At 56.7% G+C, this 22108-nt stretch overlaps 2 protein-coding genes across 6 annotated transcripts in view; one reads left to right on the top strand and one right to left on the bottom strand.

The window, feature by feature from the left end:
- The window catches only part of MYH7B (myosin heavy chain 7B), a 42722-nt gene extending 28561 nt beyond the window's left edge, over nucleotides 1–14161 (top strand). For 3 of the 4 annotated variants that reach the window (XM_003983604.6, XM_006929822.5, XM_019826614.3), the window contains 27 exons: nucleotides 37–207; nucleotides 1403–1582; nucleotides 1674–1806; nucleotides 1892–1968; nucleotides 2409–2496; nucleotides 2697–2814; nucleotides 4638–4761; nucleotides 4869–5005; nucleotides 5755–6010; nucleotides 6945–7187; nucleotides 7825–8001; nucleotides 8104–8249; nucleotides 8598–8688; nucleotides 8776–9165; nucleotides 9996–10122; nucleotides 10210–10328; nucleotides 10420–10616; nucleotides 10759–11108; nucleotides 11195–11319; nucleotides 11422–11537; nucleotides 12015–12411; nucleotides 12486–12611; nucleotides 12717–12887; nucleotides 12979–13083; nucleotides 13177–13272; nucleotides 13731–13868; nucleotides 13960–14161. In XM_003983604.6, coding sequence (XP_003983653.4) covers nucleotides 37–207; nucleotides 1403–1582; nucleotides 1674–1806; nucleotides 1892–1968; nucleotides 2409–2496; nucleotides 2697–2814; nucleotides 4638–4761; nucleotides 4869–5005; nucleotides 5755–6010; nucleotides 6945–7187; nucleotides 7825–8001; nucleotides 8104–8249; nucleotides 8598–8688; nucleotides 8776–9165; nucleotides 9996–10122; nucleotides 10210–10328; nucleotides 10420–10616; nucleotides 10759–11108; nucleotides 11195–11319; nucleotides 11422–11537; nucleotides 12015–12411; nucleotides 12486–12611; nucleotides 12717–12887; nucleotides 12979–13083; nucleotides 13177–13272; nucleotides 13731–13868; nucleotides 13960–13971 — 4410 coding nt within the window. In that variant the 3' untranslated portion in view covers nucleotides 13972–14161. Of the gene's footprint in view, nucleotides 1–36; nucleotides 208–1402; nucleotides 1583–1673; nucleotides 1807–1891; nucleotides 1969–2408; nucleotides 2497–2696; nucleotides 2815–4637; nucleotides 4762–4868; nucleotides 5006–5754; nucleotides 6011–6944; nucleotides 7188–7824; nucleotides 8002–8103; nucleotides 8250–8597; nucleotides 8689–8775; nucleotides 9166–9995; nucleotides 10123–10209; nucleotides 10329–10419; nucleotides 10617–10758; nucleotides 11109–11194; nucleotides 11320–11421; nucleotides 11538–12014; nucleotides 12412–12485; nucleotides 12612–12716; nucleotides 12888–12978; nucleotides 13084–13176; nucleotides 13273–13603; nucleotides 13869–13959 lie in introns of those variants that run through there. The other variant, XM_045053711.1, reaches the window with a different exon arrangement.
- The window catches only part of TRPC4AP (transient receptor potential cation channel subfamily C member 4 associated protein), a 69585-nt gene continuing 61609 nt past the window's right edge, over nucleotides 14133–22108 (bottom strand). For both annotated transcript variants that reach the window (XM_023251307.2, XM_045053712.1), the window contains exons 12-19: nucleotides 21252–21353; nucleotides 20051–20134; nucleotides 18876–18966; nucleotides 17697–17837; nucleotides 16990–17098; nucleotides 16268–16380; nucleotides 15230–15436; nucleotides 14133–15047 (exon numbers count right to left, since the gene is read on the bottom strand). In XM_023251307.2, the coding sequence (XP_023107075.1) occupies nucleotides 14910–15047; nucleotides 15230–15436; nucleotides 16268–16380; nucleotides 16990–17098; nucleotides 17697–17837; nucleotides 18876–18966; nucleotides 20051–20134; nucleotides 21252–21353 (985 nt within the window). In that variant the 3' untranslated portion in view covers nucleotides 14133–14909. The remainder of the gene's footprint in view (nucleotides 15048–15229; nucleotides 15437–16267; nucleotides 16381–16989; nucleotides 17099–17696; nucleotides 17838–18875; nucleotides 18967–20050; nucleotides 20135–21251; nucleotides 21354–22108) is intronic.

The raw sequence follows: 22108 nt of genomic DNA, 5'->3' as shown, positions 1-22108 counted from the left end.
GTGTGTATCTGATGAGCCTGGCACCTCCCTCTATAGTTCAACAGCTTTGAGCAGCTGTGCATCAACTTCACCAATGAGAAGCTCCAGCAGTTCTTCAACCAGCACATGTTCGTGCTGGAGCAGGAGGAGTACAAACGGGAGGGCATCGACTGGGTCTTCATCGACTTCGGCCTGGACCTGCAACCCTGCATTGACCTCATTGAGAAGGTGGGGCCTAGGGCAAGGCCACTGCAAGGGGAGGGGGATGGGGGTGTGGCGAGTGAGCAAGAATGAGCGTGGGCCGGCTTGTGAGCGAGCGTGTGCAAGCACTCATGTATGTGTGCAGTGGTGCATCGATGTGAGCTTGCGTATGTGAGTGTGGCTCTGTGTCTCTCTTCGTGTGTGTGAATGGCAGCGCGTGCATGGGTGTGAATAGGTTTGTTGGAGGTTGTGTGAATGTGTGTTGGTGGGTACGTGAGTGTGCACCCAGCACTGTGGCCAACAGCCTGTCATGGGCACACACAATTTTGCAGTTCACGAGGGCCTACTGCAGCCACAATCTCACCGGACCTGCCTGGGGGTAGGCAGGGGAGAGTATGTCTGCTAATTTATTTGATTGATTGTATCTATTTCCCTGTTGTACAAAGACTGCAAGAAAGAAAAATCAAAGAAAATATGAAAACTCAGGAGTAAAGGGAAAAAAAAAAAATTTGCCCCCTAACCCTACTACAGCCTGTGTCTTGGCACTTTGGTTAAGTTGCCTCCAAATCCTTTATCCTGGACGTGCATTTTCTTTTATAGACTCAGACTCATATCCCATCTTTTTCTCTGAAAATGTATTTTGAACATTGAACATTGCTGAAGAAGCCACAAGAGTTCATGCAGCAGGCGATTTTTATGCATTTCTGTGTCCTGCTTTTGCATAGTTGGGTGGTCAACAGTTTTTGCTGTGAGATCAGCACTGAAAGTATTCATTTCAACACTTAGTAGGTTAGGAAATTGAGGTCTAAGGGCCTCCCTGCTAGTAAGTGAGGAAGCCAAAATTTGAACTCAACTGCCTTTTTTCCCCCTTTTATTGTGTGTGTGTGTATGAGAGAGAGAGAGACAGACAGACAGACAGACAGACCACAGACATCAGGAGGTGGGTGGGTACAGAGATTTCAGTTTGAGTTTGTGCACCTGTGAGCAAAGAGGACGACCCAGAGCTGCAAATCATGCGAAGGGAGTTCAAAGCCAAGAAACAAACTTCTCTTTTGGAAGACAGGACTCCTGGGTACCCATCTGGTTTCTGTCCCTCCCAGCAATGGCTGAAGTTGGGGGTCTGGGAAGGCTTCCAGAAGGAGGGGTTCCGGGATATGGGATCTGGCCCAGCCAGGATGGGCTGGCTTGATGATGGCCCTTCAAACTTGTTCCCTGTCCCCAGCCACTGGGCATCCTGTCCATCCTGGAGGAGGAGTGCATGTTCCCCAAGGCCTCAGACGCCAGCTTCCGGGCCAAGCTCTATGATAACCATGCAGGAAAGTCACCCAATTTCCAGCAGCCACGGCCTGACAAGAAGCGCAAATACCAGGCCCACTTTGAGGTGGTCCACTATGCGGGCGTGGTAGGTGCCTGTTGGAATCCCAACCCTTGACCCCCTTCTTCCCTTCTCCTGGTTCCCCAACCTTGCTCAGCACCTGTCTGGTCTCTGCCAGGTGCCTTACAGCATCGTGGGCTGGCTGGAGAAAAACAAAGATCCGCTGAATGAGACGGTGGTCCCTATCTTCCAAAAGTCACAGAACAAGCTCTTAGCCACCCTCTATGAGAACTATGCAGGGTCCTGCTCCAGTGAGTACAGAGGGACAAGGTCACCATTCTATAGGGCACTCACAGAGTGACGTCCCCGGAGTGACTGGTCCCATGTCTCTCCTAGCCGAGCCCCCCAAGTCTGGGGTGAAAGAGAAGCGTAAGAAGGCAGCATCTTTCCAGACGGTGTCCCAGCTGCACAAGGTGAGGCCCAGTCGGGGCCCCACGCAGGCCCTCACCTGCCAGTCTCCAGCCCCGTCCCTGGTCCCTGCTCTGTCCCCTGCACCCTGGGCGGGCGGCTGTTAAGACTTGCAGTGATGTTTAACTCCTCTCTTGTGAACATCACAGCAAGTCTGTGCTGCTTCCCGTCCGCACGCTGCCTGGGCAGGGTTTGGGGGGGATGGGGTGGGAGCCACGGGGCCTGTGGGAGGCATGGTGATTGGATGGGGGAGTGAAGACTTAGGCGACTGACAGGGCCCCAGTCAAACAGAAGAGGGAAGAGGGTCCCAAGGAACAGCGGAAGGACAGATGTGCAGAGGCATGCTTAGACGCCTGGCTCACCAGTCCTCAGCAGGCTGATCCACTATGGTTTCCAATTCTGCTTCTTGCCCCTCTTGTGCTTTCTCCCCTCTCCTCACCCCCAGGAGAACCTCAACAAGCTGATGACCAACCTACGGGCCACACAGCCCCACTTTGTCCGTTGCATTGTCCCCAACGAGAACAAGACCCCAGGTAGTCACCCCAGGGCTGGGTTGGTGGGGTGAGGACATTGGAGGGAGGGGACAAGGCAGACTTAGAAGCTGGGTCTTCCCTCTCCTCAGGGCCTGCGTGGTCTCAAAGAAAGCCCCTATGTGGGCTGTTGGTCTTTCTCTGGGGCATGAAGGTGTGTCCATTGACTTCAAAGCTTTCCCTTTAACCTCCACCACAACCAGGGGTCATGGATGCCTTCTTAGTGTTACACCAGCTTCGCTGCAATGGGGTTCTGGAGGGGATCCGGATCTGTCGCCAAGGATTCCCCAACAGGCTGCTCTATGCTGACTTCCGGCAGCGGTGGGTGTCTGCCTGCCCAGCCCTGGCTTCCCACCAACCCCTTTCCTGCTCCTATACAGCCACCTTCCCCCTTGCCCTCCCCCGGGTGTAGGCAGCAGCCTGAGGGAATGGGAAAGGCACACACTTAGAGCCAAAGGGATCAAGGTTCCAAGGACTGAGATTCCAAACACTGAACATGGAGACTGGGCTGGCACCCCGATGGGAGATGGTGGTAACTGAGACAGGGGTGGGCTAGGGGAGTAGCCATCAGGCTTCGGGTATTTGAGGTGTAGCCAGTAGGCCATGTTAATGGATTGGATAGGGAATAAGCAAAAGACAAGGGTGATCCCAGGTTTGGGGCCTGAGCAACTGGGGAGTAGATGTGCTGAGATACCAAGATGGGGCTTTTCCATATTATGGAGTGGGGAGGGATGGTGGATTGAGTTCCACTTTGACCAAGTTAGGTTTGAAATGTCTTCAGCAGAGGTTCGAGAAGAGAAGTCGAAGTGGGGCAGGCAGGAGCTGGATATGGATTTGGGAGTTGAGTGAGGGGCCCTATAGACTAGACTTTGCGTAACGCCAGTCAGTGCTGTTAGCTCCTCCCCCCTTCCCTTTATATGTTTGATTTTATCAGCTACACATGTCCATAGCCCCCCTCCCCTGAAGTACCTGTAGTCATGCACTCTGACGTACGCATGTTGGCACAAATATAATTGGCGTGCTTCCACGCATGTGCATGCTCGCTCGCTCTCCCTCCTTCCTCCCCGCCCACCCTTGTTTTGTGAGTTTGTTTTTTCATGTAAGAGAGATTCTCCTTATCAGCAGACATAAGTCTGCACCATCCCCCTTTTTTTTCTTTTAATTAAGACTTCTTTAAAGAGCAGTTTTAGGTTCACAGCAAAATGGAGGGGAAGGTACAAAGAGATTTCCCATATGCCTTTGCTCCCCCCCACCCCCACCCCCCACCCCCCCAGCCTCCTCCATGATCAGCATCCCTCACCAGAGTGGGACATTTGTTACAGTGGCTGGGGACAGGAGAATCACCCAAAGTCCATAGTTTACGTTAGGGTTTGCTCATGGCAGTGTACGTCCTGTGAGTTTGGACAGATGTATTAACGACGTGCAGCATCATTCCTTTTGTTCTGGCTATAGTATCCCAGAGTCTAGTGAACCGTGCTTTGTTTATCAGCCCCTGGTGAGGGGTCTTTCACGTTTCTGTGACCTTAATGCTATGGCCACAGCCACCTGGACCCACAGAAGTGGATGTGCTGGGTACCCTTGCTCTTGTTTAGAATTCTCTCTCTCAAATGTTCTTTCGGCTTTGATACACCATACCATATCACCTTCTTTATATTTTTTGCCTTCTAAAAAAATAAGATGAATTACAAAAAATTGTAAGTTAAAAAATTATAAAAGTGTTGCGTGCCTGTTGTAAATACTACAATCTCTCCCTTTTTTAAGTTTATTTATTGAGAGAGAGTGCAAGCAGGGGAGGGGCAGAGAGAGAAAGAGAGAAAGGATCCCAAGCAGGCTCCGCACTATCAGTGGAGGGCCTGACCTGGTGCTCGAACCCAGGAACCATGAGTTCATGACCTGAGCCAAAATCGAGAGTCAGATGCTCAACCGACTGAGCCACCCAGGCACCCAATACTACAATCTCTTAAAGAACTTAATTAATGAATGCATTTAAATGCAACCCAAGGTTTGTAAGCAGACTGTGCTCAATCCCCAGTGTCACCATGCTCCCCCATTGGAGCCTCTGCTGTGGCATCTGGGAGGCCTTCGAATATGCCCTTGCTCCCCTGCCCAGCCCTCTCCTCAGCAGCCCTCCCCTGCTCTCCCAGGTACCGCATCCTGAACCCCAGTGCTATCCCAGATGACACCTTCGTGGACAGCAGGAAGGCCACAGAAAAGCTCCTGGGCTCATTGGACATTGACCACACCCAGTACCAGTTTGGCCACACCAAGGTTGGGGCACATCGGACTTAGGGCTGACCCGGGGGTGGGCAGTCACACTGGACAGGACACATGCAGGTGGCTGGGGGTTACACCTGGTGCATCCTCCCCCACCCCAGGTGTTCTTCAAGGCTGGACTTCTAGGCATCCTGGAAGAGCTTCGTGACCAGCGTCTGGCCAAGGTTCTGACGCTGCTACAGGCACGGAGCCGGGGCCGCCTCATGCGCCTTGAGTATCAGCGCCTGCTTGGAGGCAGGTGTGTGTGGGGAGGGAGCAGCAGACAGGGGTAGGGGTGTGACCACGGTATCCTGGCTGCCGGGACCACCAGGCTCTCCAACCCTGTGATATTGTCTCTCATGTGGGTCAGACTATCCCTGAGGCTGGTTAGGTGTCTCTGAAGGAGCAGGTCCTGTCTTGTCCCCCTCAACTGCAAGTTTCCATTTCCTTACCTCAAAAATCAGGATAAGATCACCTTTCTCTTCACTCCAGGCCACTCAGAGTGGTAATAATGACAACCAGTGTTTCCCGAGACTCTTAAGTGCCAGGCCCCAGGCAAGAGGCTTTATTTGCATGATCTTGCTTAAAGTGCCAAACAGTCCTCAGGAGGCGGGCACTGTGATTATACTTCATCAGCAGAGTGGCCCTCTGAGTCTGAGAACCAGTCAGATGGCTAGTGGTGGGGAAGCTGGGGTGTGAGCCCAGGCATGTGATCCCAGAGCTCTGAGTATATCAGGGTACATTCCTGGTTTCTTCAGGACACTGCAAGGGCCACCAGGACATTTATTTAGGGCTTCTGAGCCCTTACCTTGGAGGCAGACCCATTTGATCTTGGGCTTCTCTCTCCACCTCACAATAAAGCAGAGGCATTAGATCCACTTGAGATCACATGCTGAAGCGTTCACCGTGTGCAGAGCCCAGCCCAGGGCAGGTGCCCAGGAACATCGGGGCTGTTACCGTGGAGGGACAGTACTGAGCCTCCTGGCCACCCGTGTCTCCCCTCCCCAGGGATGCCCTGTTCACCATCCAGTGGAATATCCGCGCCTTCAATGCCGTCAAGAATTGGTCATGGATGAAGCTCTTTTTCAAGATGAAGCCATTGCTGCGCTCAGCGCAGGCCGAGGAAGAGCTGGCGGCCCTTCGGGCAGAGCTTCGGGGGCTGCGAGGGGCACTGGCTACTGCGGAGGCCAAGCGCCAGGAGCTGGAGGAGACACATGTCAGTGTCACCCAGGAGAAGAATGACCTGGCCCTGCAGCTCCAGGCAGTGAGTAGGGGAGGGGAAGGGAGATGGAGGGTTTCCATTGGTGACCTATGCCCCTGGCACTCCAGAAAACCCCAGGCTGCTTTGAGGAAACACAGCCAGACCCCTGGTCAGGGTGGACGTGGTGCGCCATACAGGCGCTCAGGATCTGGATCTTTCTTCTGACTCCCAAACATGCCATGAGATGAGAGACTGTGGGCTCACGTCCCCCATCAGAGTCAGTCTGTCCCCGTGTCCTGATGCTCCCGCCCCATGCTACCTTGGCCTCCTGCTAAAGCTGCAGTGGAGCCCCATCTCCTTGGCCCTCCTTCATTCCTGTCCCTGACACAGACCCATGCTCCCTTCTCTGGTTAAGGGCCATGGAAACCCAGGTGGCACATAACAGTAATAGCCAGAGGGCAGGGATCAAGGGTCTGGAAACTTCCCAAGTCCACTGAGTCATTCCTTCCTTCAGCAAACACTATGAGTATCACCTGTGTGCCAGGCCCCACGGTCGATCTGGGGACACGTTGGTGGGAAGTCAGGCCTGTGGTCACAGAACTCACCTGCTAGTGGGCAAGCAGGGGTGAGGAAATGGTGAGGCGGGAGAGAATACCCAAGCCAATCATGGCACAGCTGCCTGTCCCCTTGGAAGGCCGTAGCCCAGAGCTCTCTGAGAGCCCTTGTTTGGGCTTCTCACTCTGGGTTGCCCCAGCCTGTCTGACGTTCCCCTCTTGATGGTGCTGCTTCTACCCCTGCCCATCCCTTTTCCTGAGCCCCCAGCCCAGCACACCTGAGCCCCTTTGGGGCCAAGAGCAGGTTATAGGCATTCCTTGGTCCCCAGCTGAGCGTGGGTGTCACACGTTTGCATGGCACTTTTTTTCCGGGGCCTGGCCTCGTGTCCCTCGGCTGGTTTGCCTGGCCATGGCTCTGTCCCATTCCCCATGTCCCTCTCCAGGAGCAGGAAAACTTGGCAGATGCTGAGGAGCGCTGCCACTTGCTGATCAAGTCCAAGGTACAGCTCGAGGCAAAGGTGAAGGAGCTGAGTGAGCGGCTGGAAGATGAGGAGGAGGTGAATGCTGACCTGGCCGCCCGCCGGCGCAAGCTGGAGGATGAGTGCACAGAGCTCAAGAAGGACATCGACGACCTGGAGCTGACACTGGCCAAGGCCGAGAAGGAGAAGCAAGCCACGGAGAACAAGGTATGGTCTGGGCCGCGTGGGGGGAAAGGCTCCGAGCCAGGGGGCTGGCCGTGGGGCCAGGCAGTTGCTGCTCCCCCTGCGGGCTCTGTGACGCCCCTGCTGGGTGGCCCCTCTCTGTGGGCTCCCATTTCCTCCTGTCAGGTGGGGTTAATAGCAGCACTTCCCTCATTAGGTTGAGGATTCAGTGTGTGACCACCTTTTGCTTGCACTCAGCACAGGGCTTAGCGCACAGCAGGTGCTCAGCAAATGCCAGTATTTTGTCATCCATCCTGGCTGGTAAGGCCCGTGAGGGCAGGAAGCCCCTTTCCCGGCTCTGCATCCCCTGGGTGCCTCTGGATCCCTTCTGCCCCTGACCCCCTAGCACAACCCCACGTGGTTCACAGGGCCGGGAATACTGACTCATTATATAGGAGGGAAAGAGGGGGTTCACTCAGGTGCTCACAGGGGAAACCAGGACTGTCTGGAACACCCATTATACCGAAAGTAGCTGGCATCTACTACTAATTGAGGCTCAGAGTGAAACGACTTGCCCAAGTCCCCCCTAGTTGGAAGGGGCGGTTGCTGTGACCTGGCATGGTGGCTCCTTGCACCAGAGTGTGGGAGGGGCATCCTCACGGTGACCCTGGCCCTGGCACAGGTGAAGAACCTGACAGAGGAGATGGCGGCACTGGACGAGTCGGTGGCCCGGCTGACCAAGGAAAAGAAAGCGTTGCAGGAGGCCCACCAGCAGGCCCTGGGTGACCTACAGGCGGAGGAGGACCGCGTGAGCGCACTGGCCAAGGCCAAGCTCCGGCTGGAGCAGCAAGTGGAAGATGTGAGTCCTGGTCACAGCAGGGGCCTGTGTGGTGGCGCTGGGACAGCGGGGCCGGTGGCTCACGCCTGGGGGCTGATCATGCCTACCCCTCCTGCGCCATAGCTGGAGTGCTCCCTGGAGCAAGAGAAGAAGCTGCGCATGGACACGGAGCGCGCAAAGCGCAAGCTCGAGGGTGACCTGAAGCTGACGCAGGAGTCGGTGACGGATGCTGCCCAGGACAAGCAGGAGCTGGAGGAGAAGCTCAAGAAGTAGGCGTGGGCTGGGTCATGGCAGACCGGCAGGCGGCCTCCTGAGCCTGTACCCCGGTTCTCCCTCTGGACCCTCCAGTCAGTTCTGCTTCACTGCAGGCGTTGAATGTGTAGGGTTGAGATGGGAGTCACTCAGGTGCAGGTGGTCGTGTCCTGCCTTCCTTGCCGCCAGTGGTCCCAGCCAGGCTCTGGTGGGGGGTGGTTTGAGAGGGAACACAGGGATGAGGTCGCTGAGGGCTTGGTGCCTCAGGTGGGGAGGAAGGAGACTGGAGGACCAAGGGACTCCAGGCAGGTTGATGGAAGTGAGGACTTGCGCTGGCTCACTTGCACGGCCCCCTCCACCTCCAGGAAGGACTCTGAGTTGAGTCAGCTGACCCTGCGGGTGGAGGACGAGCAGCTCCTTGGGGCACAGCTACAGAAGAAGATCAAGGAACTGCAGGTGTGTGGGGCACGGGGTGGACAGAGTGCGGGAAGGGCCAGGGCCAGAGGCACGCAGAGGTGACTGCTGCCGTCTGCCTGTCCCCAGGCTCGGGCGGAGGAGCTGGAAGAGGAGCTGGAAGCGGAGCGGGCAGCCCGGGCCCGCGTGGAGAAGCAGCGAGCCGAGGCAGCCCGGGAGCTGGAGGAGCTGAGCGAGCGGCTGGAGGAGGCAGGCGGGGCGTCCGCAGGGCAGCGTGAGGGCTGCCGCAAGCGCGAGGCCGAGCTGGGCCGGTTGCGGCGGGAGCTGGAGGAGGCGGCACTGCGGCACGAGGCCACGGTGGCTGCCCTGCGACGCAAGCAGGCTGAGAGCGCGGCTGAACTGGGCGAGCAAGTGGACAGTCTGCAGCGGGTGCGGCAGAAGCTAGAAAAGGAAAAAAGCGAGCTCCGCATGGAGGTGGATGATCTGGGCGCCAATGTTGAGACTCTGGCCCGTGGCAAGGTGTCTGCCTCTTCCTGAGTCTAGCATTCTGACTGAGCTCTGATCCCGTACCCATCTAGACTCTAAACTGATCCTGACTCCAGCACTGACCCTACCCCTGACCCTGTACCTGATCCTGACCCCTGACCTATTTATCAGTCATCCACCCCCAACCCCACACTGGTCCTGACCTCAAACCCTGATTCCTAACTCTGGGCCCTGATTCCAGGTCATTTTTGACCCAGCATCTAATTCTAACCTCTCAGTCCTTGACCTCTGTCCTGACTGGTCCTGTCTCAAATCCCAGCACCCAGCCTTGACCCCTGACCTTTGTACCACCTAATCCTGACAGCTGACTTGTGAGCACTGTCTGCAACTGACTTCAGACTCTAGTGTCCTAACCTCATCCTGGCCCTCTCACTTCTGACACCCATCTTTAAAAAAAAAAAAATTTTTTTTTAACGTTTATTTTTGAGACAGAGACAGAGCATGAACGGGGGAGGGCCAGAGAGAGAGGGAGACACAGAATCCGAAACAGGCTCCAGGCTCTGAGCTGTCAGCACAGAGCTCGATGCAGGGCTTGAATTCACAGACCGCAAGATCATGACCTGAGCCGAAGTCGGACGCTTAACCGACTGAGCCACCCAGGTTCCCCCAGACACCCATCTTTTAAAGCCAAGGTCCAGCAGTAGAATCTCTGACCCTGAACTTGGGGCTCTGCTTTCCCTTTGATTCCCGGACCCATGTCTAGCCTTCTAGTTACCAGTCCAGGGGTCCTGGCCCTGATTGGCAGCTCCAGACACTGCCTTGTGATTCACAAACTTGTTCTGACTCCTGACCCTGGATCCCAGGCCAGTGCCGAGAAGCTGTGCCGGACCTATGAGGATCAGCTGAGTGAGGCCAAGATCAAGGTGGAAGAGCTGCAGCGGCAGCTAGCAGATGCGAGCAATCAGCGTGGGCGGCTGCAGACTGAGAGTGGTGAGGCTGGGGGCTTGGCTGGGCCACCCTGGGGCCTTGGCGCTGCCCCTCACCCGCCTGACCTGCCACTCACCCTCGGCCCCGCAGGGGAGCTGAGCCGCCTGCTAGAGGAGAAGGAGTCTCTGATTAGCCAGCTAAGCCGGGGGAAGGCCTCGGCCACCCAGAGCCTGGAAGAACTGCGGAGGCAGCTGGAAGAGGAGAGCAAGGTGGGCCGGCCACCTGCTCCCACAGAGTGGGCAGGGTGGGCCCTGGGGCCACCAGCCCGGCCCAATACTGAGGTCACTGAGGTCCTTGCAGGCCAAGAGTGCGCTGGCCCATGCTGTGCAGGCTTTGCGGCATGATTGTGACCTCTTGCGGGAGCAGCACGAGGAGGAGGCAGAGGCCCAGGCTGAGCTACAGCGGCTGCTGTCCAAAGCCAATGCTGAGGTGGCCCAGTGGCGGAGCAAGTATGAGGCAGACGCCATCCAGAGGACGGAGGAGCTGGAGGAGGCCAAGTGAGCCTTAGCAGCCTGGCCATCACCATGTAGGGGTGATGCCTGAGCCTCTGAGCTTTCAGGGGGTGAGGGGGGAATACGGGGATCTTACTGCCAGATTCCCTTGACTATGCGGTCCATACTATCCACTCCCTTGGCCTAGAAAGAAGCTGGCCTTGCGGCTGCAGGAGGCAGAGGAGGGAGTGGAGGCTGCTCATGCCAAGTGCTCATCACTGGAGAAGGCCAAGCTACGACTGCAGACAGAGTCAGAGGACGTGACCCTGGAGCTGGAGCGGGCCACCTCGGCGGCTGCAGCACTGGACAAGAAGCAGCGGCACTTGGAGCGGGCGCTGGAGGAACGGAGGCGGCAGGAGGAGGAGACACAGCGTGAGCTGGAGGCTGCCCAGAGGGAGGCCCGTGGCCTGGGCACTGAGCTCTTCCGGCTGCGCCACAGCCACGAGGAGGCGCTCGAGGCTCTGGAGACGCTCAAGCGGGAGAATAAGAACCTGCAGGGTATGATCTGCTGTGGGGTCACTGAGGGTGCCCTCCTCTGGCCACCTGGGATCAGGGGTGAATAAGGTGCCCTGTTCATTCTGCAGAGGAAATCAGTGACCTCACAGACCAGGTCAGCCTCAGCGGGAAGAGCATCCAGGAGCTGGAGAAAGCCAAAAAGGCTCTGGAAGGGGAGAAGAGTGAGCTTCAGGCCGCACTGGAGGAGGCTGAGGTCAGGGACTGGTCACAGGGGCAGGGCGGGCACTGACCTGCTGCTTCCCTGGCCTCCCCTCTCCTGCAATGCACGCTCACAGCCCCCATGCCCATGCTCCAGGGAGCCCTGGAGCTGGAGGAGACCAAGACTCTGAGGATCCAGCTGGAACTCTCCCAGGTCAAGGCTGAGGTGGACCGGAAAGTGGCCGAGAAGGATGAAGAGTGCACTAACTTGAGGTAGGGCGGCCAGAGCCAACCCTGTCCTCTGCCATCCCAGGATCCACTCCTCTTGAGGCTAACACCCCTCCTGTCCCCACGGAGGGCAGGAGAAAATCAGGCAGGCAGTGTGGGCTGGGCCCCTCTGTGTGCACAGGCACCTCGTTTGCCCCTCCCCTGGGCCTCTCTCAAGGTCAGGACTATTGGCCCCAGTCTAGAGACCAACTTTGGAGGCTAAAGGACGTGTTCAGGGTTATACAGTGCAGGCAAGAGCCAGGGTTCAGCCATGTCTGTCTGCTGTGGAGCCTCTCTTGTCCGTGAACTTGTTCTGAGGGTGACAGGCAGTCCCAAGGGGCTAGAGATCAGGGAAGGACAAGTCGCTTATTCCCACAATGGATTCACGTCTACAGCATTCCTTGGCGTAAAAGCAGGTCTAGTGCCTGTGCCCACCCCTTTCTCCTAGGCCACAACCCCCACTCTCCTCCCTCCTCCCCACAGGCGCAACCACCAGCGGGCAGTGGAGTCCCTGCAGGCCTCCCTAGATGCGGAGACTCGGGCCCGCAACGAGGCACTGCGGCTCAAGAAGAAAATGGAAGGTGACCTCAACGACCTGGAGCTGCAGCTGGGCCATGCCACCCGCCAGGCCATGGAGGCGCAGGCAGCCACACGGCTCCTGCAGGCCCAGCTCAAGGAGGAGCAGGCCGGGCGGGACGAGGAACAGCGGCTGGTGGCCGAGCTCCGGGAGCAGGCCCAGGCCCTGGAGCGGCGGGCCGCGCTGCTGGCCGCAGAGCTGGAAGAGCTGCGCGCCGCGCTGGAGCAGGGCGAACGCAGCCGACGCCTGGCGGAACAGGAGCTGCTGGAGGCTACTGAGCGCCTTAACCTCCTGCACTCGCAGGTGGGGCCGGGAGGGCGCGGGGATGCTGGCGGCGTGGGCCTGCCGGCCGGCTCTGAGACTCCATGTCCCCACAGAACACGGGCCTCCTGAACCAGAAGAAGAAGCTAGAGGTGGACCTGACCCAGCTGAGTGGCGAGGTGGAGGAGGCTGCCCAGGAGAGGCGGGAAGCCGAAGAGAAGGCCAAAAAGGCCATCACCGATGTGAGGCTGGGCTGTGGCCGTGGGGGCGCCTGGAGCTGAGACCGAAGGGACTTTCCCCTCCTGACCAGGCTCCCCCCCACCCCACCCCACCCTATCCACTAACAGGCGGCCATGATGGCCGAGGAGCTGAAGAAGGAGCAGGACACGAGTGCACACCTGGAACGGATGAAGAAGACGCTGGAGCAGACAGTGCGGGAGCTGCAGGCCCGGCTTGAAGAGGCTGAGCAAGCTGCCCTCCGCGGCGGGAAGAAGCAGGTGCAGAAGCTGGAGGCCAAGGTGCGTGCGGCCCTCCCAGGCTGGGGCAGGGGACGAGGGGGCGGCCTGAGGATGGGCTCTGGGCAGCAGGCCCATCCCTGGCTACTCGCAGGTGCGGGAGCTGGAGGCTGAGCTCGACGCGGAGCAGAAGAAGCACGCTGAGGCCCTCAAAGGGGTGCGGAAGCACGAGCGCCGGGTCAAGGAGCTCGTGTACCAGGTGTGTGACTAGGTCCGCCACGAGGCGGGTGGGGGTGGGGTGGCCGGAACTGGCCCAGTCTGGGCAAGATCTGAATCGCCTTTGCCTGCCCAGGCTGAGGAGGACAGGAAGAACCTGGCTCGCATGCAGGACCTGGTGGACAAGCTGCAGAGCAAGGTCAAGAGCTACAAACGCCAGTGTGAGGAGGCGGTGAGTGCACTGGGGTCTGGGCAGCTGGGACTTGGAAGTTGGGAACAACTTCAGCGCCAGTTCCAGGCTCCTCAGCCAGAGATGATGACAGTGAGCAGTCTACTCCCTCTCTCGGCCCTGGATTGCCCATGTTGGCTTTGTGTACAGGCAAGCTGCCTGAAAGGGCAGTGATCTAGCTCAGTGACCCCACTGTCCCAGTGGGAAGAGCGATCATTTCCTACCAGCTTTAGCTAGAGACAGGACCCAGCTGTCCCTGAAGGGACCCCAAGTGCTTTCCCTTCTACGTGCCTCTGGAAGGACTGCCTTACCCCCCCCCCCTTCTTCCTGCCAGGGGCACTGGTGATGGAGAAGGTAGAGGAGCAGTTGACCAGAAGCCAGGCCCCTCTGGGGAATGGTATGGAACCAGACTACCTATCTCAGTTACAAAGGGTGACCAGGAAGGCCCTTTGTGTCCCCAGGAACAGCAGGCCAGTACTAACCTGGCCAAGTACCGCAAAGCCCAGCATGAGTTGGATGATGCGGAGGAACGGGCAGACATGGCAGAAACCCAGGCTAACAAGCTGCGGGCACGGACCCGAGATGCCCTGGGACCCAAGGTGAGAGACTGCCATGGGGCACCCCTTGCCCTCTGCATGGGGGAGGGAGGATGGGAGGGTGAAGCTCACTCAGCTACTCCTGTCCCCTTAGCACAAGGAGTGACGCCTGAGCTCTGAAGACGATGCCTGCTGTGTGCCGTCTCCTGCTGCACCCTGAATAAATGCCATGTCTGCAGCTCCAGCTACTTGCCTTCTCCTTTTTTGAGGTTCAGGAGAGCAAAGGAACACACAGTCCCTGGACAAAAGTCAGGTCCACAACAGTCATTTAAAATAAAGTTCTTTAATAGTCTCCATTTAATTGGTTTATTTGTTGTTAATAAATTGGCAACACAAGGAGGGGCCAAGGGTGTGCTCCTAGCCGGGCTCCTGTGTGTGTGGGCTCAGGCAGGAGACGCTGCCTTGGGGCAGGGCACAGCCACCCGGTGCCCCAAGGGATGGAAGAAAAGGGTCCCCACTTCTAGGGAAACCCCCTGGGATGAACACAGCGGCCAGTGAGCAAACAGAACCAGAGTCGCTAAAGGAAAACAAGGGAGGGAGGGATAGATAGGCAAGGGTGGGGGAAGGCAGCGTCCTCTGGTAGCCCCCACCCCTGCCAGCGGGGGCTCAGAAGCCTTTGCCTGGGTCCAAAGGCCAGAGCAAGCTTGGCTCACAGATTGGAGGAGGGTGCCCGTATCTCCCTCCCCACCCCGGGACTGACAGCCAAGAGACAGGGCAAGAGCTCAGACAGAGCTATTTTTTAAAGTTCCTTTACCTCTCTCTGGGTGGGCTGGGGCCCCAGGGTTCTGAAGGAAGGTTGGGCATAGTATCCCTGTCCTTATCATGGGGGTCTTGAGGGAACTGAGGTTCCCCAGTGACCTGGGGCCCTCAGACCCAAGGGCTTCTAGATGCTCCCTCCCCACAAGCTTGTACCTGAAGACCTGGGGCAGACAGAGTTATCGGGGAGGCAGGGGAGGGGAGTGACCAGGCAGGGTGTGTGGCACACGTACCCACGCTCACCCACACTGGCCCTGGCCCAGCAGCCTCCCGAGGCCTGGCCCAAGGTCACTCCTCAGTGAAGTCCCTGTCTATGTCCATGTAGGGCTCCTCAATGTAGCTGACGAGGGCAGAGGGTGACTGGCGGTCTGGGTTCAACAGGATGGACACGGTCTCTTTCCAGTATGAGAAGCTGATGCAGGAGCTCTGGGCAAAGAGAGAGGGGCTAGGACGCCTGGAGGACCCAGGCTGAACCAGGCACCCTGTGGGGAGGGCTGGCAAGGCGACAGAGAGCTACCACACAGCCCAGGCAGAGACCACACCCCCAAGACAGCCCACGGCCTGCCCACTGGGAGGTTGGGGCGGTGGGGGGGGGGGGGCGCACTCACATTCTCCAGGCAGGTGCTGTCCTTGTCCTTGTGCAGGTAATGCTGCTGCCAGAAGCGCAGCAGGTTGTGGAAGTTGTTGAGTAGGAAGCCGGGGTACTTCTTGCTGTGTTCCATTCGCTGCAGCAGCCGCAGGTACAGGGGCAGCCGCTCTTTCCGCCGGGCCAGCATCAGGATCACCAGGCTGGTATTGAGGCAGCTGACGTTCTCCTGCGAGGCGCCAGGCGTGCCACGTTAGGTGCATGCAGGTAGCCCCAGTGGCCCCTGGTGGATCTGGGGTGCCACTGGGCAGGGAGGAGGGTGTCTCATGCCATGCACTGAGCTGCCCCTGCACAACCCTGAGAGGATAGGGCATGGCGGGCGGGGGTGGGGGGGGGGTGTCATCGTCAGTGGTCTAGAGTCCACTCCTCCTCCAGAATCAGTTCAGGCATCACTTCTTCCTGGGAGCTCTGGTTCCCGGAGCTTCCATCCCCAGGGTGGGGCAGGGTGCCCACATTAGGTGCAGCCACCTCACTTTCTAACTTCTGCTCAGCACCGAGCTGGGAGGGTCTCGGGCTGGTTCACTGTGCAGCCCCAGCCCAGTGCCCTGCCTCGGTAAATGTGTGCTAACTGAAGGAACAAAGAACCACCTCTGAGGGGTTGAGCATTAATCCCATTTTAGAAAAGAGGAGTGTGAAGCTTAGGGAAGGAGCAGCTGCAGTTACTTAGAGAGTGGGAAGTCACATCAAGTCCAATCCCAAAGCCTGCACAGCAGGAGGAGCTCGGAGAGCACTGAACAGGGAGTCAAGAACTCCATGCCAATCCTGACCCATCTGTGACTTCAGAGACCTCTTCCCTCCTCAGGCCCCATCTGTAAAATGGCACACCGCTCCCTGATTGGAAAAAGTCCTCAGAATAGCTGGCGGGGTTTCCTAGGAACCAACAGACGGATCAAGACACACGTCTAGGGCAAAGATGGGACAGATCAACCCCTGGGCTCTAGGATGAGGGAAACTATTTCCAATCTCCCTTCCCCTCCTGCATGTCTGCAGGACCTCTCACCTGGGTCAGTGTCTGCACGTGGATGATGTTGATGAGGCGGAAGAGGAAGGACATCTGTGTGGGCACCTGGGATATGTAGGCAAGCAGGCGGCACTCGGACAGGACCTCAGCAACTGGGGACAGAGGGGCAGAGGTATGACAGCAGGCTCGGAAGTTGGTCTGTGGCTCAGGCCCAGGGACCTGCCCCTCAGGCTTGTAGCCAGGCCCCACCGGGGTCCTGACTTTGGAGATGGGAGCCCCCACCATGAAAGCAACACAGGAAAGGCCCGATGCAGCAGGAACAAATGTCCAGCTGTGCTGCCACCCAGGCTGAGGTGCATTCTCATTACACCCCCCCCAGGAGTTTACCACCACCTTTCCCTCAGTCCCTTGCGGGGTCCTCCTCCCTGAGGCCTCCCTCCCTCAGGCTTCACCGTCTCGGTCCCTCTATTCCCAGGCGATTCCAGGCAAGAGAGGAAGGGTGTTCAGTTTTCTGCATTCCATTTGCACAATAGTTTCTTTACTTTTATTAAAATCTACATGTTCACTAAAGGAAGCACGGACGATAGAGAAAAGTCAAAGCGCCAAGAAAATCTCCCAGAGAGCCATAACCTGGACCCCAGCCATGTGGGCATTTGGTGCAGCTACTTCTGGCCGTTTTGTCTCCTTGCTAGATGCTGGGTGTCTGACACCACTGTGGCCACACTGGGCTGATTCACCCTGGCACTGTGGCTTTTCCTTACCTTTCATGTCCACCTGATTTTCGAACCGGTCCAGCGACAGCGTGACGCAGCGCACCAGCATGTTGGAGTCCACCAGAGAGCTGTTGATCTGCTTCAGGAACACCTGGAACTGCAGCAGAGGCCCAGCTCAGGCGGGTGGTGGTAGGCTCCCACTGAAGGTGGCCACGGTCCAGGGTGGGCACTGGCCGCACAGGGCTCCCATCCACCCAGGCCCAGCTGTGTCTCATAAGACTGAGGCCCAGACAAGCCGGGTGGCCAGCCCCAAAACAGGAGCTCGAGCCAGGGCCGACGGCAAGCCCAGTGTTTTCTACACTGATGATGGGCACTGGACTCCCCTCATGTTCACTTCAACTAGTTTGCACTGGGTTTCTATCAAACACACACCGTGAGGCTCACATACCGGGCCCGATCCTGCCCTTCTGGGGCTCATCGTGTCACCCACCACCTGCATCAGAGCCATTTTCACAGCCCACCTGCTCCCACCCTCACCCCTGCCCACAAGTAGCTGAGACGGTCACCCCCGTATACCCAGGGTCCAGCACAGAACCAGCACAGTGCAGAGGTGAATGGCCATTCGCTGAAGCCGGCCCACTGACTCCCCAGTATTCTCCAATTTCAAACCAGCACCCAAAGACTGGGAAGGACCAGGGCTCCAAGATAACTTCTGAATGATGCAGCAAACCCCATGGAGCCTGGGTTAGTCGTACCTTTGCATCAGTGTTGATATATTTATTAAATCTCTTGAATGCATCAACATTGAACTTCATCAACTCCCCCAGAAGGTCAAAGTAACTCTGGAGCACATCCCTCGACTTGCACTCGCTGTCCACGATGCAGTACAGGATGTGCTGGGGTGGGAGAGGACAGGATGAAGGCAGGAAGGTGGCTGAGCCCTGGGGCCAAGAAGCAGATGTGGCTGCCGCCCCCAGGCTGTGCTCAACCAAGCTGCCCACTGTCTGCCTCCCACCAGGGCCTGGCACGTAGCTCAGACCACATGACATTTGCTTTGAGTTAAGCATCCACGTCAGTTGATGGAACTCGTTTCCCTGTCTAGATTCTCATCTGAGGATGCTGGGCACTCCAAGGGCAGGGCCAGGCATGACACACCTCACCAGGAGGCTGGGGGTGGGTTGAGGTGTGCAGTCATGACCTCTTGCTTGCCCAGGGCTCTCCAGCCGGCAGGCGAGGGGAGCCGTCTCCAGAAGTAACAATGGCCACTGCCTGAGCACTGAGGCCATTCAAGTAAATGAAGCACAGGATTTAAGGGCACAGGACACATTTTGACCCCATGGTTTGTCTTTATATATATGAATAAAGTTTATACCAAAATCGATGAATTTTCATCAGGAACAAAAGCCAGTTTAACTCTTACAATAGAGTTTTCTACAACAGTTAAACTGTTCCCATTTTTCATTTGCATTTTCCTGAGGTTATGCTGATTTAGATCAATTCCTTATGGATTTTACAACAATTCATGGGTCAGTTTCTTGTTTGTATCTTTTTTTTTTTTTAAAACCAATGATATCTCTGGCCACTTTGTTCCCTGCCTTTTGTAAATTTTGCTTTTTCTGCAGACCACTTTACAATAAAGGGGAATTGATTTTTGATCAACAGCAAAATATCCTCAGGGTCAAAAGGCCTTGCTGGGTAACTACAGACTCTTACACTCTTCCATGGCCGCCCCCCAGATCCCTCAATCATCTGTTAAGCACCTAAGGAACCCACACTTGGAAACTCAGGGGAAGTCCCAGGACAACTGCACTGGCATTTCAAAATAGAGACTTGGTCTGCTCCTGACCAGCTGTCTAAGTCTCAGGAAGGAGAGCAATGCATGGGGCTAGGGGGAGAACGGGACACCCAACACCCTGGCTCCTCCAGGCTATTACCTCCAGAAGGCCTCGCTTCAGCAGGAACATCTGGTCTGCATAGGAGGTGGTCCCTCGGAGGAAACTCTCCACAGCCCGGGCTTGCCAAAACCTGCGACCCAAATGTTGACCCCTGGCCCAGGTGGCTAAGGCTGCCCTCTTCTGGCCCATATTCCATTCACCAAGGGGGCTGGGAGATGTTTGCTGTCTTGCTTTATTCGACATTCACTGAACATCTACTAGGCGTCAGGCCTCATGCTAGGCACTGGGGACATAGCAATCAATAGTCCTTATCCTCATGGAGCTGACAGCTCAGTGGGGAACTGTCATCTATTTGGTTCTGTCTGGAAGAAGCTGTGTCTCAGAGAAGATGGATCCAGGATTAGAGGGCTGGCTACAGTAAGTCACATACGAAAATACACTCTAGCTTTGCCCCTTCAGAAGAATAGAAGGACAATGGAAAGCGGTGCTGAGAGTGCATGAGGGAACCTGACAGATCTGTACAGATGGGCCACTGAGCTCACTTCTGATGGGCTGTCGTAGAGAAGAAGTGGCCCTGAGGGTGGGGGGTAGAGCTGGGATCAATGAGGGGAAGACTGGACAAGGCAGGCTGAGTTGACAGGGGGCACATGTGGACACGAACCTATTGGTAGATCACACCCAGCCCTGACCAATGCCTCCCTTACTCGCTACTTCTGTCCACAGCCTTCACAACTCATCTTAGGTGAGCCAGAGGAGCTCTGGGGAGCCCTCCCTGTCCACACCCACGCCCCCCCCGCCCCTCAGCCCCCAGCTGGATAAGGAGCTTTCCTTTGTTCCCAAGCCCCTGGGGCAGGTCCTGGCTCTATTTCTTTCCACACTGCACTCCAACAGGTTTCTTTACACGCCTGTTTCCCACAACCCAGGGAACTCCACGGGCAGGGACTGCAGCTATTTCCTACCATCTGTCCAGCGCCAGCACAGAGTAGGTGCTTGGTGAATGCTTGGTTAGTCCCTAAAATATACTGCTGGGATGCAGCAGAAGCTCATGCACACCTGTGGAGTCCTCCCTCCACAGAGGGAGACCCCCTCCCCCCCAGACTAGTCGGATATCCACAGCAGAAGCTGGTAGCCACATGAGGTGTTTCTAACCACTCGAGAGAAACACTTGGCTCCTGGACTCTTCAGGAGTGGCAGGTGCCTGTCCCCAGACCTACCTGAATGATGATTCGGCTGGCTCCTTCTTCATGACCTGCAGCAGACGAGTTAATAAGCCCCTCTTCCCATCACACACCAAACTCCTGAAACAAAACAGGCACATCAGTGGCAGACCTGAGGCTGACAGGGCCAAGTTCTACTTGGCCAAGGGACTGCTATCTTGGGGCCCTGGGGTTGGGTCTCTCTGCCGGTTTATGTGGGTGAAAAAACCTGGGACATTTCCAAACCTGCAGAATGCCCCCCAGCTCCATCTGTGTCCAGAGGACTCCAAGGACTCCTGCAGTCTTAGAACTGAACTCACACCACATCTCAGGCCAGCTTTCCCTTCCCAGACTCACTGGCAAGTGATCAGAGGCCAGAAAAACCCAGAGTCAGTGCTCAGAACCACTGGAGGGCTGTTTACACCAAAGCGAGTTTGAAATGCCAGGACAGAGTCTACCAGATGGGGCAAAGTCTGTGCCAATAGGGTGAGAGAGGGAGTACCCTGGCCCCCACGTTCAGCTCTGCTGGCTTTGGACAAGTCCCTGTGCCTCTGGGCCTCAGCTTGCTGGTCTAGGAAGCAAGAGATGTTCGATGAGGAAATGACTTGGGCTGCATCATGGGGAACAGATGGCCAAGCAGGCAGGGATTCTGAGCCCTTAAACTCCCTCTTCAAATAGAACAGCTCTACTTTTATCCCCTCCAGACATTACGGACTATGCACGATTTTATTTGAACAGATTTCTCTTGCTTTAAAAAAAAAAAAAAATAGAGCCTGGGAATTAAGACTTCTGTTGCTGGTTGTAGTCCTCCCTGCCCTGACCCTCAGGAACCTGTGAGCTCCCTGCTGGTCAGAAGGTGGCACGAGCATAATCCAGCTAATGGGACTTATCACAGGGCAAGAAGCATGTCAGCAAAGGTGAGTGACAAAGGAGTGGGCAGAACACATGTGACTTTTGGCAGATGACCTCTCCAAACCCCTGCTCCCCACTCTGTAAAGTGGAGATGATGATGGCACCTCCCTCCCATGGCTGCTGTGCGGCCCCAGTGAGGTAATGCAGGTGACATGAGGACAGTTCGTGACACCCAGGAGCCCTCAGGACATCGGAGCTACATGTGAAAGAGAAAGGATAAGTACCAGACCCGTGGGCACTCATCTGTGAACCCGGGGGCACGCAGGCAGCCAGGGCGGGCTGTGGGCCAGAGCTGCATGCCACCCACCTGTCAGTGTTGAGGACGGCTTCCACCTCAGGGATGTTGGCCTTGAGAGAGATGGCACTGAGTTCGTTCAGCTCCTGGTTATTGAGCAGCAGGTACTTGTTCCTGCAACAAATGGATTGGAAGGGGTAAAGGACAGGCACCAGGCTAGTTCCCTTCTTGCCCAGTTCCTGTGGTGAGAGCCAGAGAATCTCCCAGGTGCCCTCCCCTGCCATCACTTGCTCCTGAGGCGGCAGAAGGGCACAGGCGAAGGGAGTCTCCCTGGCTCCCTCCCCTGCCCCTTTGCCTGCCACAGTCACTAACAAGGCCCATTCCCTCAGCATTTCCAGGCCTTTTGTTTGCCACTGAACATTTTTCTTTTTTAATGTCTCTTTGAGAAAGAGAGAGAGAACAAGCATGCCTGCACACAAGTGGGGGATGGGTAGAGAGAGACGGAGAAAGAGGATCCCAGGCAGGCTCTGCACTATCAGCGGAGAGCCCGATATGGGGTTCGACCTCACAAACCTCAAGATCATGATCTGAGCTGAAGTCGGACTGAGCTACCCAGGCGCCCCACCACTGAACATTTCCTTTTGCTTTCTCAAAGGCACATCCAACTTGGTGATGTCCAAATCAAACTGAGCATTTTGCTTCTCAAACCTGGCTCTATTCTAGCATTCCCACAGGGGCCTGAGGCAGCTGAGACACTCCCTCCTGCGCCCTTCATCTTTAGGCCTGGCATCACCCAAGCCACGTGAACAGAAGCAGCTTCCTAAATGGTCTCCCCCAGGAACTGATTCAACACACAGCACCCAGAGAGATCTTTAGAAAATGGGACTCTGACCAGGTTACTCTACTGTCAAAAACACCCCCACAATTTC

The sequence above is a fragment of the Felis catus genome, chromosome A3 (genome assembly GCF_018350175.1).
Source record: "Felis catus isolate Fca126 chromosome A3, F.catus_Fca126_mat1.0, whole genome shotgun sequence".
NCBI classification, from domain to species: Eukaryota; Metazoa; Chordata; class Mammalia; order Carnivora; family Felidae; genus Felis; species Felis catus.
Note: the sequence above shows the minus strand (reverse complement) of the source record. Positions and strands in the feature narration are given on the sequence as shown.